A 13180-nucleotide genomic window follows, 5' to 3' on the forward strand; every position below is an offset into this window, starting at 1 on the left:
TCTGTGAAAATTGTGGCCCTCTTCTCCTCAGGTCCGGAGGGTTACAGGTGTCACCTGTGCTGCAGGCTCTTCTCTGTGTGAGTCCTCTTCAGGTGAGGTGTATGCCAGCAGATAACAGATGGCCTGGCTACAGACAGAGCCAAACTCAAAATGAGATTTGGTGAAAAATAAATTTTTCACCAGGGAACTAAGTTCAGCTAACTTCTCTAACTCTGTGACATTTCATTGGGTTGTATCAGAAGTTAATCTGCTCCTTTTCTTTTTTTAATCATGCTATCAACAACCTGAGTCTTTATTTTAGTGGCTATTGCACATTTCAGTTCATACACATTTCAGAGTTCCCTCTCCATTTGCTCTCTGATGTCTTCATCTTGAATATACTGTATATCCTGAATATATCTTATATTCTCCTCCTTATATCTGTCCCCAAGTGGACCATTCTTCTCTCCTGCCTTTCAGTTGAATGCAGTTTCCCTGATCATATTTCTCTGCTCATTATATTCTCTACCTCTTGTTTTTTTTTCTTTTTTTTTTTACCACCTACTGCCTCCCAGACATTCTGTAGTTATGTGTAATCTTAACCAATCTCCCATCATCCTTCTCCTGCAGTTTATAAAATCAAGACAGTGCATGGCATCAAGGAAAATAACCACAAAACAATTATTTCTGAATGGATTTTAATGAATTTGAATTTTACTCATCCTCATTTTTCTCATTCATTATATGGTGTGCTTCTATTTGATAGACTTGACAGGAAATCACCTCAGCAGTAATAATAATAATAATAATGATAATAATAATAACAATTATTATTATTATTATTATATTCCATTTTATTTTGTTATCATGTTATTTAATTTCATTTTTTATCATTCATTTAACCTTACATCAGTGGAATTGGTTTTTATGTTTCTTTCATGATTTTGTTTTTAATTTGCTTCCGTGACTGAAGCACTTTGTAACGCACAGTGTTTCCACAATGTGTTCCATAAATGGTAAAGTGACGTACACTGCGACGTCATCAAAGAGCGATCGTGCGGCGTCAACCAAAACAGAAGCTAACAGCTAATGGTGAACTTCTGCCTCTGATGTTGACACTTTGCTCAGAAGCTTGTTTTTCTCTCCTCACGCCACATAAACACCTTTACCCTTCTTGTGTCCAGCGTGGCGTCGGCTCCTCCACTCTGAGGTTTGTTGAGTGGTGAGTTACGTGCTAAGTAAGGCTGCTCCTTGTTAGCAAAATTGCTGTCGCTGTTGCTATGGCATATAAATGGTGTTTGACTTGAGGTTCAGTGCAGGATTATGTTTTTAATTTAGGTCATGTTTTGAAAGAGTCAGCTAAACGTGTGAAAGCCAGAATAATGCTGTTATTCACTGCTGTGACGGCTGAGTTGGCTAACGTTCGCAGCCTTAGTTTCATTTTCAGTAGTTCGTTGTTATGTAATGCTAATAATTAAGCTAATACAGTTCAGCTGCAGTTCCTGCGAGTTTTTGAAACTGCTGATCTCCTGGGATTTACACACACAATAGGCACCAGAGTTTACTAAGAATAGTGCCAGAAACAAAAACTGTCCAGTGAGCAGCAGCTCTGTGAACACACAGAGAGAGAGAGAGAGAGAGAGAGAGGTCAGATGAGAATGGACAGACCGGTTGCAGCTGACAGAAAGACTACGGTCACTCAGATAACCACTCTTTACAACTGTGGTGAGCAGAAAAGCCACAGAGGGAACTACACATCCAACCTTGAGGTGGATGGACCACAACAGCAGAAGACTACGTAAGGTTCCACTTCCTGTAACAAAGAACAGAAACCGGTGGCTGCAGTGGATACAGACACACCAACACTGGACCCTTGAAGACTGGAGAAATTTAGTCTGGTCTGATGAATGTGGATTTGTGCTGATGCAGCAGATGGTCGGGTCAAAGTTTGAATCCATGGACCCAACCTGCCTTGTATGAATCCATGGACCCAACCTGCCTTGTATCAACAGCTGGTGGTGTAATGGTTTTGGGGATGTTTTTTTGTCACATACAAATCAGTCTTGGTCTGAGTGTCACAGTCTCTCTGAGTATTGTTGCTGACCATGTTCATCCCTTCATGGCCACAGTACCATCTGCTAATGTCTACTTCCGGCAAGATAATGCTCCATGTAGAACACCTTTGTGATGTGGTAGAACAGGAGATTGGCAGCTTGAATGTGCAGCTGACAAATCAGCAGAAATTATGTGATGCAGTCATGTCAACATGGAGCAGAGTCTCAGAGGAAAGTTTCAACATCTTGAGGAATCTATGACATGAAGACCTGAGGCTGTTTGAGTGCAAAGAGAGGAACTACCCAGTGTTAGTGTGGTGTTCCTAAGAATGTGCTTCTAGTAACATTAATGTCTCTAAAAGACAGCTAAGTTCAGACTTAACGACACCTGCTGGTGACAGAGCAAGTTTACAAGCAGATTGTATGGACATCCCTGTCAACAAACAAAAAACGGGGGGAAAAGTGCAGAACATATATAAAACAGTCCAAACCAGATTTTCAAATACTATTTATTTCTCTCTAGGCTCTGCAGAACTGAATGAGGTGCGGTCTTCTGCCAGTGCTGTTTTGTAAGTGCTGCTGCTGCCAGGATGGGCCAGCAGATCTCAGGTCAGGCGGTGCTGACCCGTCTGCCTGAGAAGCTGGTGAAACACGCCCAGCTGGTACGTGACAGTGGCTACCTCACCTACGAGGAGTTTCTGGCAAGAGTGGCCGAACTTAACGACGTGTAAGTCACAGTCTGTTGAGGACACACACATACAGCTTTAATTAATGAAATAAACTTAATAAACTTGGCTTACATGTAGTGGAGAGGCAGGTTTGATTTGGAACAAACTTGTGTTCAGAAATGACTGTGAGGGGAATGTAAAGATGGAAATATGTGGCCTCACTCACTTCACAAAGGACACCTGGATGTTTTGTGGATTTTTTTGGCTAGTGTAGTTTAGTCTGTTCCAGTTGAGAGCTAAATTGCAGAGCTGCAGCACTCTTCCATCATCCAGCCTTTGGCCCATTTTATTCCCCAGGCCCATTAGGCCATGCTTCTGCCAATTTAATTTTAGCTCACCAGCTCTCAGAGATAGTGACAGAGATGCAGGACAATGTGGTTACAGTGAGCTAGTCTCAGTTGTTCCAAAAATCTCAATAATATGAAATGAAACAGAAGAAAAATAAACCCATCTATCCATTCACTATACTTGCTTATCCATGAGGCTGATGCTGGGGTTGGAGCCTATGACAGCTGTTATAGGATAATATAAGTCATTGTCTATGATTACCTATAGTTACAGAGGCTTCAGAAAGTATTCAGACTGTTCACTTTATTATGTTGTAGATTTAAATGTAAATAGATATATTTGGCACATTTCCCCATCAGTCTACACTCAATAATCCATTATGACAAAGTCAAAACATTATATTAAACAACAAAAAGTAAAATCTCTCTTTTACAAAAGACCCTCAGACCCTCAGACCCTCAATCCAGTCCTTTGAGGAAGCTCCTTTGGCAGCAGTTCCAGTTTCAAGTCTTTTTGGGGAAGTTTCTACAAGCTTTGCACACCTGAATTTGGGCAGTTTATCCCATTATTCCTGACAGATCCTCTCAAGCTCTGTCACATTGGCTGGGAAGTGTCTGTGAGCTGCCTTCTTCAGGTCTCTCCACGGATGTTTTATGGGGTTTAAACCTGGGCTTTGGCTGGGCCACTCAAGGACAGACAGAGCCTTGTCCTGAAGCTACTCCATCATTTTCCTGGCTGTGTGCTTCAGGTCATTGTTATGCTGAAAGGTGAACCATTGCCTCAGGTCATGTGCACTCTGGAGTAGGTTTTCTTCAAGGACCTCTCTGTATTGTCTGCATTCATCCTTCCATCAATTCTGACCAGTTTCTCTGTCTCTGCCACTGAAGATCCCCCCCATAGCCTGATGCTGCCACCACCATGATTCACTGTGGGGATGGTGTTATCTGTGTGATGAGTTGTGCCAGGTGCCAGACATAGTGTTTGGAGTTCTGCCCAGAGGGTTTTATTTTTGTCTCATTAGACCAGAGAATCTTTGTCCTCATGAGTCCTTTAAATGATGTTTGTCAGACTCCATGTAGGCTGTCTTTCATTCAAAGTGGTTTGTGCCTAACCACTGTAGCATAAAGGCCTGACTGATGGAAAGCAGCTGAGATGGCTGTCCTTCTGGCAGGTTCTCCCATCTCTTCAGAGAACTTCTGAAGCTCTGTTAGAGGGACTGTTGGGTTCTTGGTCAACTCCCTGACCAAGGCTGGCTACTCAGTTTGGCTGGACAGCCAACTCTAGGAAGAGTCCTCCTTCCATTTCACAATTATTGAGGCCACTGTGGTTGTCTCAATAATTGTGAAATGGAAAAAACAGCAAACATGGTGCACCTGAATACAAGACAGATTTTAGTTTTTAATTAGTTTGCAAACATTTCTAAAGCATATTTTCACTTCATCATTATGGGTTATTGAGCATAGATTAATGGGCAATTTTATTGATTTTAAAATCAAATCTACAATACAATTAAGAGTGCAAAAAGTATTCCAGCAGTAGAAACACAAGCAAACAGCAGTTTGATTAGATCAGTGGTAATATTGGAATATTAGTAGTAGCGAAAATACTGTTTTAGGGTAGATTTTCCACTATAACATTCAGCATGGCCAGAAGTGTAGTTAAGATTTAGTGAAAATCAAAATACAGCAGGAGTTTTTTAAATATTGAACAGTAGCAAACAGCAGTAAAAACGATGCAGAATGGTTGTGAAGTTGAACATACCCTTTTCCCTCTCTCAGTACGGCCAAGCTAGCTGCTGGACAGCAGAAGCACCTGCTGTTTGAGGTGCAGCCAGGATCCGATGCCACAGCCTTGTGGAAGGTGGCTGTCAGGATCGTCTGTACCAAGGTGAGACCAAATACCCTTTTACACATACATCACATGCCAACCTGAGCATCTGTCTACGAATTTTGATTTTGTGACAGAGAAGGGGACAGATGCCTTTGAAACTGTACACCTGAGAATTTTGATTATGTGTGGGAGAAAGTGTGCATAGATATACTCTTTCTAATGTTTGTGCCTGTTCAATAGAGCTAGACACATTAATCGGTTTAGAAAAAGACCTATTATCAAAAAGTAAATGGGAAAAATTTCAAACCTAATTAGAACTATTTGGTTTTACATACAAACAACATATAGTTTCGATGTGTGTTTAAAACATCTGTGGTAAGATTTTAACTTGTCCCTCTTTGTCTGTGCAGCTTTTCTCTCTCTCTACATCACTCATTCATTCACTCTCTCTTCCAACAGCAACCCCATCACTAAGACGGACCAAAGTTTATCAGCTTATACAGTTAATCCAAACTAAACTTAAAATACAGTTGTTCAATGCAGCATTTTTCTTTTGTCTTATTTAGTTTCAGTGTCACATAGTAGTTTCTTTTTCACATTGCATCATCCATATCTCTGTTGTTTTCTGTCTTTTATCTGAGAGGTTGTAGCTCATTCTCAAAACGTTTTGAAACGAGAAATCTCTCAAATAGATATCTTACAAGGTTTTGCTCCCTGCCAGAATTTCTCCTGTTCATACTGGCCATTAAAAATCCTTCCTTTTGTGTTTTCAGTGTAAGTGACGGGGGACAAAATCTACAGTTCTCATTTTGTGGTAAAATGCGTTCTAAGGTTTATCTGAAGATAATATGAGACATTACACTGACTTAGACAAATCAAGTGATTATCTTCCAAAGTTATAGAATTTTTAGAATAAAATTTTCTCTTTGTGATTTCCTGAATAGCGTGTCCCATTCAGCTGCAGTGGAGGGGTAATAACTGTGGAAATCCTCCACTTCATTTGACTAATTTTGACCTCATAATAGCTTCAGCTGTAGACTGTGGATTCAGAATAACTACAGCAAGTAAAACCCTTAAATTTTCATGTAGGTAAAATGGAAAAAATTGGGAATCTGTCCTTTAAAGATTTGTAAAATCTTGACAAGATAGCATAACAGCTTGAATTATATAAACACATGGAACAGTGAAGGATTGTGGCTGAAGGGGTACATATCTACCCTAAACTACACCAGTGTGTCATATGAGTCACGTGTTTGCCTTTGCCCCCTCCCAGATCAACAAGGAAAGCGGTATGGTTGAAGCATCACGGATCATGAACCTGTATCAGTTCATCCAGCTGTACCATGACATCACCAGTCAGGCTACTGAGGTGCTGTCTGCAGAGGGCGCCAGCGAGGGCCCATCTGCCCAGCTCCCCTCCACAGACTCCTGCCAGGCCAGCATGTGGATGGGCAGGTCAGTTCCCACGATGTGATCCTTATCAAAGACGCCGTAACGAGTACAGTGTTTACCTCAGTGTATCATTTTGCCTTTGAACGGTTTTATTTACATTCATTATTTTACAGCAGAGACTCTGAGGACAAACTTAAGACCTAAAGGTTTTTTTTAAGTGTTTGAACCAGGCGTTTGTTGTTGGGTTTTCTTTTTTTTGAGGATCAAAGGAGTACTAGTAACCACTTTGTGGAAGCTTGTTGAAGTCAAAATAAACAATAAGAAAAGTACATTTATGATTACACTGGCTTTTGGTTTAAATTATCCTGTGGTTCACAGTTACTGTAGGTCTCATGTAAATAATATTTTTATGACTTGTCTGTTCAACCATGACACAGTGATTTAAGATAGAGCAGGACTAGTCATTATTTTTTATTGATGAGATCACCATGTCTAATGAGAAATTGGTTGCTCACAGTGACAGACTTAAAGATGATTATCAGCAACTTTGAGTTTTGTAGCCTCTTTTAGTTTTAGCTCATGTTTTGTGGTTTTCTGGACAGTTTACAGTCGCAGCAGTGTTTTTTTTATATATATATATATTTTTTTTTTTTCTACTCGTCATAAATGACACTACAGCTGGACAACAGGAAAAGAGGGTCCTGAGTTGCCCTAGAGGCTGCTCAAATTATGAATTTTACAACAAATTTTTAAGTACAATAACTGATTATCCTGGAAAATGAATTGCCATCCATAGGGGGAGCTTTGGGCAGGTTGAGGAGGTACGTCTAAATTCTCTTTTTGTTTTTTGTTACTTACATTTTTATTCAGTTTCTTTTTCCAAAAGGTACATTGTACAGAACAGCAACAAGAATGCAATAGTAAAACCAATATTGCCAGCATGTTAACATATTAGTATCCATATTATAAATGTCATATGGGACATAGTGGTCTTGGATAAAGATAAATAAATAAAACTTAAAATAAGTAGTAACAGCAAAAGGCAGGCAAATGGTATTTTAAGCTGCAACTCGATCTTATCCTAGTATATACCTGTTCCATTTTGACCATCTTGCACATGTCTAAATTCTCAAACATTTTTATAACACAATATTTTTCTTTGGCTAAACAAGAGTTATCCAACATAAAGCAGTTAATTCCAAAATAAAATCTCCACTGCTTAGAAAAAGTGAAAAAAATCTTCCTTCTTTAAAAATAACTAGTTGAGCCCTTTCTGTTTGTGTTTCTGTGCAGAGTGAAGCAGCTGACTGATGAGGAGGAGTGCTGCATCTGCATGGATGGAAAGGCCGACCTTATCCTGCCCTGTGCACACAGCTTCTGCCAGAAATGTATTGATAAATGGTAAGATGATACAAAAAGCTTTTTTTGAATTTTGTAAACAGTTAATCTATTATCTTATAAATCCTTTTAATTTTGTCACAGAAAAGTTTTAGTACAATTATTACACACTCTTCTGTTTCTGCAGGAGTGGGCAGAGCCGAAACTGTCCGATTTGTCGCCTGCAAGTGACTGCTGCCAATGAATCATGGGTCATGTCTGATTTCCCCACAGAGGACGACATAGCCGGCTACATCCTCAACTTGGCTGATGAGGCAGGCCACCCACACAGGCCTTAACTTAACAAGTGAAATCGACCCACACCAAGTAGACTTTGCAACACAAAATGCCACTTTCACTGAGGAGGAGATATTTTCTTTCTCTAAAAAGCTAACAACGCAGAATAAACCAGCGTGGTTTCAGTGATAGATTCAGAGCATGAAACTGGTAATGCTTTATTTTAAAGGTCCCCTGTTCTCCAGCTGATTTCTTGGATACCCAGGAAATAATTCCCTATAAACTGGCTAGTATTTAATTGTAAATTACAAGGATATTTCCAAGGGCTTCAAAATTTGGTACTAAATATAAAGGACATGGAGAAAGTTATGGAGTACTTGCTGGTCTGTGGAAATTAGGTAGAAATATGTTTGTAAGTATGACAGCTGAGTGAATTTTATAGCATGTAGTGTGTTTTATTTGTTGTATCAGTTTGAAACACAAAACTAAGGAATATCCAATTTAGCTGAAAAGTACAGCTGTGTGAAACTGAATCTGTAATATATGGCAGTTGAAAGAGGAAGAGGAAAATTAAGAGTTTTGTTGATCTTTCTAGGAAACTCGGATACATATTGAAATCTGTCGAAACTAGGAAATTAGCTAGTAATGTAACCAGTGGGTGCTTTATAACTGTAGCAACTAACACTTTGTCCATTTCCCTTATAATTGCTACTAAATGGAGTGGGCCCATCTTTGAATCCTCTCTCAGAAATATCCAAGTAATTTACAACTAAATTCCAGCTAATTATTAGGAAATTATGAGTGAAGTATCCAGGAAATGAGCTGGAAAACATGGCATCCGTTGCCATGAAACCCTGTCTCTTTAAGTCCTAAAAATCCCAGGATGCTCTTTGTAACCCACGTATCGTAGATGTGGTGCTTTATGGGAACTGTGTGTGATAATATATTGTCTGAAGTGAAAATTCAGTATTTGTGGTATGCTATAATAAATTATAATCCTTTAATTTAACACACAGAATAACCAAAAGTACAGCTCTTACAGTACGGGATGGGTTGATTTATCCAACATGGGAGAAAAAGACAAACCAGAAACTTTATAATATGAATGCTCATCCAAGTTGAAGTTGCCTTTCATGTTAATATGAATGGGACAGAAGATGAGACTGAAGAGGTGAACTTAAGTCAGCTCTCATATTCAGAGAGGGATGATAACTATGACTCCCTATATAATCATATTTAAATTTAAAAGAATAGTTAAACATTTTGGAAAATATTTGCTTACTGTCAGAGAGCTAAATGAGATGATTGATACCACTTTCATGTCTGTTTGTTAGCTTGTTACCTGACAATAGCTCAGAGCCAAGAAATAGTCTGGCACACACCCCCCCCTAAAACTTTAAACTGATGTTTTTATACTTAAATTTTTGTATGGATGTGTTGATTAGTGAGTTTTAGAAGTGTTGGTAGGTGAATTTTGATAGCTTTGGACAGCTGTTTCCCCTTGTTTCCAGTCTTAATGCTAAGCTAAGCTAACTGGCTCCAGGCTGCAGGCTGTAGCCTTCTGTACAACAGACAGATTTGAGAGTGGTATCGATCTTGTCATCTACAAATAAGCACATTTCCCAAAATTGCTTCTAGTGCAAATATAAGATACCAAACACACCACCTTTATGCCAGAGCATCTGGTCAAACTGTGAAGCCAAATTTATTTTCCACATGTAAAGCTGTTGTGTAGTCCGTGCAATGTAACCCTGCATGTTTATATCTCACATGACATGCCTTATGATCCGTGTTATGTGAACATGTTACAAACTGAAGCTCCGATCGACTACTGACCTGATGTAGTGATAGTATTTCAGGTGAACAGGACTAATTAGTTTTATATGATTTAATGACTTGACTTGCTCTGGTGTCTTCTTTGCTATCTGAAATAACCACTATTTGTCATGTATGCTGTTCTCAATCTTCTTAATTTTTTTAAAATATTTTTTTTCCATTCTATAATTGTATTAAGATTATTTTTGATCTGATTGCTGTAGAAGTACTGTAGTTCACAAGCCCAAAACAGCCATTCTTATCTCTGCTTTGTCATGCTGTTAATTCAAGATAATAGATTTAATGAGATAGGCAGCTTTTCAGTCACAACTGACATTTTGTAGGATCGCAGTTATGTAGAATTGAAAGCCACAAAAACAGTTTTGAGCTTTTCTGCCCTGGTTTCCAAATCAAATAAATCACAGAGAGTACTTATAGTTAAGTGGACGTGGTTGTGATTTATGTGAACTGGATCCATGCTGAAGTATTTTATGAAATGTGAATATGTATTCATTTTCATTAGTGATAAATTTCTATTTTACTAAAATCTAATTCTTTATTTAAAGTTGTAGAGATATAAATTGCTCATTCAGTTTTATTTTGTGTGATATTGTGTGAGTAAATCAACTTTGCATTTGGTCACGTTTAGATATTTTAAAATGTTTTTCCTAGTATCAAACAATAACTCCATTCAATTATTCAACAGTAAAGTAACATACATATTTTAATTTCACACAGTAGATATTTACTATATACCTTTTTGATTTCTGTTCCGTTAATAGACCATAAAAGAAATTTTATTGGACTGAAAGTAATTTTTGGTTGTCGATGCTGACAAATTGCACTTTGAAACTTCACTGTAGCTTTCTTGGTGTTTTTGCACAACTACAGAGGATTTTATCTCTGTGGTGGAAAATATTATCTGACACTGTAATCCAACAGCAGTTGAGACTTATCTGCACTAAAAAATGTGCAGCACTAGGCTTTTTTTCACCAAATTAAGCAAGAGTTTGATCACAGGCAGTCTGATCTAGTGGCCACATGACTGCATAGTCCATTGAGACGTTATTAAACATTTGATATGAGAAATGTTCATGATAGATTACTATAAAACATCTGATCCTGCATACACACATGTATGTTAATGTCTTTGAAAATGCCCTAAGCACACAAATTGCTGTGTAATGTAACATTTCAACCTTAAGGTGGTAGCATTATCCTAAATTGGACATGAGGCTTAGCATTATTGAAGACATTTTATTTGCAAAGTTGAATGAATGGAGGTGTATTAAAACTGAATTTACTCAGTTTATTATACTGTATTTATCCTTAATAAAGAGATACTCACTTTTTGCACTTTAAAAGACTTTGTGTTCTGATGGACTTAAAGGTTGACATCACTCTATCTTCACTGTCTTTTTATTTAAAAACAAGTTGTATAATTGACCATCTAAAAGGTTCATCTCATTTAAACATGCAACTGAAATCTTATGCAATAAAAACCTACATGCTGTCATGTACCAATGATGAAACATTAAAAATATGTGCTATATAGTTTTTTATTAGCATTTTTATGTCTTTGTTTCATACATTATTTCAGCACAGTACTGTGTAATTTCTCTTTATAGAAAAGTAGGGCAATATGGAATGTAATCCGGGGCAAGTATTTCATTTATGATTTTGACATTTGATTTTAGGATCTGCAGTCTTGTTGGATTCATTGTATATCTCAAATCAGATAATATTTGTTGACACTTCGAGGTAACTCCAGATAAATGCAGTCAACAGAGAGGTGTAGCACTTTAATGAGTAGGATGATAATTGAAGAGAGGAAAGTATTTATTACAAATTACATGGACCAATTGTGTATTTTTTTTTTTGTTGCAGAAGGTTGTTGTGATACAGCTTCTTGACATCATGGGGCTGAGTGGCGCTGTGGTCTGCTGACGAAGAAGAATGTGCGCCATTTTGAATTTAGATGACTGGGATTTACTCTGCTGTCTCTTTTGGCAACTTTACACAAACCTGACAGGACTTATTACACCTGGTGGAAGAGTTCACCTCCGCATTGTTCAGTTCACATTTGAACTATTTTACGTTTATGAAGTTTAGGAGCATCGACTATGGGAAAAGACCGAGATATGGTTAAGTCAAGCTAACGGCTAGGGTCTGTGAAGCACCTGCGGCTCATTGACTTCATCACGGCGGGATTAGGGTGTGTTGTCAGGGTCATTAAGTTATGAACTGTTAGCGAAGTGAGCTGACTGCAGGTCATTTCAATTGTGTTTAGGCCGCAGAGAGTGTACAAAAATTTAACTGAAGCAAATAACTGAAACATGGTTGACCTGTAAAACCGTTGGCATTTTCGTCCGTTATCTCATATTGTTCATTTCGTTTTTTATCCAAAGGAACTGTAAGATGTGTCATCTGCTTTCAACCAGTCCAGAGCGAGACGACAGTAAGGCGCACACCATTGGAAAGCTGTTCCCCTAAAGTCTGGACATTTCTGGTAAGTAAATTGTGTTTACAAAAATAATTAATTTTTTATTCTTCTTCTTAAAATATCCCCCCAACGTTAGCCATTGATTGCGTTAACGTTAGCTAGCTCAAAACCCAAACCTTACATATATCAATGTACAACAGGTGTCAGGTCGTCTAGATTATCTAAATTATATGGAAGGTTAATTAACCCTACATGGACATTAGGTCAAATACTAATTACAAATGAGTTTTTATTGACTTTAATACTAGTTAAAAGTTAGTATTTTTGTTTACAGCTGTTACTAGTTACTACAGGGTGCTGCTGAAGTTAGCTTCTGATTTGACAGTTCAGGGCAAATATAAGGAAAACTCATTTCACATTATTGAGCGACAGGTTCCCTGTGTTTTTGCATCTCTTACTGTTGTGAAAATGTGTTAGGCATCGTATTTAAAGCCTTAATGCTGTTTTTAAACCCACTTTCAAATCTGTGAAAAACTTGATTCTATTGATGAAATCAAGTAAGGGAGAGTTCACTGCTTTTCTTCACTCTGGACCTCTTGATTAAAAAAAACCCACTGTACTTAAACAGATCTGACAAGGTTAAATGTAGCGTTTTTTGATCTAGAGGGTGAACTGTTCGCTCAATAATGCAAAATGAGTTTCAATCAAGTTTCCCCTGAACTGCCAAATCAAAAGGTAACTTAAGCGTCCCTTAGTAACTTCACACTTTAAATTAGGGTTTCTGTATATTTTTGATGTCACACAGAATGTAATTTAATACCTGTTTGATGGTAATACTGCCCAATATTTATTCCATGTTTTAGTCGATATCTGGCTTACGTCAAAAAAATATAGTTAATTAATCCTGACAAACATGACTGGACCTGGATAATCAGCAGGAAATGAATGGATGTTGTGATTAACCATTAAAAAATATCAAATTTAATCTAATTTATTTAAATTAATCTATGTCAGCTGTATGGTACAATAGTGCTAGG

The 13180-nt window shown here is 37.9% G+C and overlaps 1 protein-coding gene across 2 annotated transcripts; it reads left to right on the forward strand.

Annotated features, from left to right (window-relative positions):
- Nucleotides 1-1051: 1051 nt before the first annotated feature.
- rnf141 (ring finger protein 141) lies at nt 1052-11257 on the forward strand. 2 transcript variants are annotated; one of them, XM_056387302.1, is made up of 6 exons: nt 1052-1189; nt 2557-2760; nt 4828-4936; nt 6153-6334; nt 7565-7672; nt 7797-11257. In XM_056387302.1, exons 2-6 carry the CDS (start codon nt 2624-2626, stop codon nt 7945-7947), a joined length of 687 nt encoding a protein of 228 aa, XP_056243277.1. In that variant the 5' UTR covers nt 1052-1189; nt 2557-2623; the 3' UTR covers nt 7948-11257. The 2 variants fall into 2 exon arrangements, with proteins under 2 accessions (XP_056243277.1, XP_056243276.1); XM_056387301.1 differs by having other exon boundaries at nt 1063-1201.
- The last annotated feature ends 1923 nt before the right edge of the window (nt 11258-13180 follow it).

The sequence above is a fragment of the Seriola aureovittata genome, chromosome 10 (assembly GCF_021018895.1).
Source record: "Seriola aureovittata isolate HTS-2021-v1 ecotype China chromosome 10, ASM2101889v1, whole genome shotgun sequence".
In the NCBI taxonomy this organism is placed as follows: Eukaryota; Metazoa; Chordata; class Actinopteri; order Carangiformes; family Carangidae; genus Seriola; species Seriola aureovittata.

Excerpts from the sequence above, each read along its gene's own strand:
- rnf141 (XM_056387302.1), top strand. The coding sequence starts at position 2,624 with ATGGGCCAGCAGATCTCAGGTCAGGCGGTGCTGACCCGTCTGCCTGAG. Across the intron at positions 4,937-6,152 it reads TCAGGATCGTCTGTACCAAG|ATCAACAAGGAAAGCGGTAT; the intron begins GTGAGACCAAAT and ends GCCCCCTCCCAG. Across the intron at positions 6,335-7,564 it reads GCCAGCATGTGGATGGGCAG|AGTGAAGCAGCTGACTGATG; the intron begins GTCAGTTCCCAC and ends GTTTCTGTGCAG.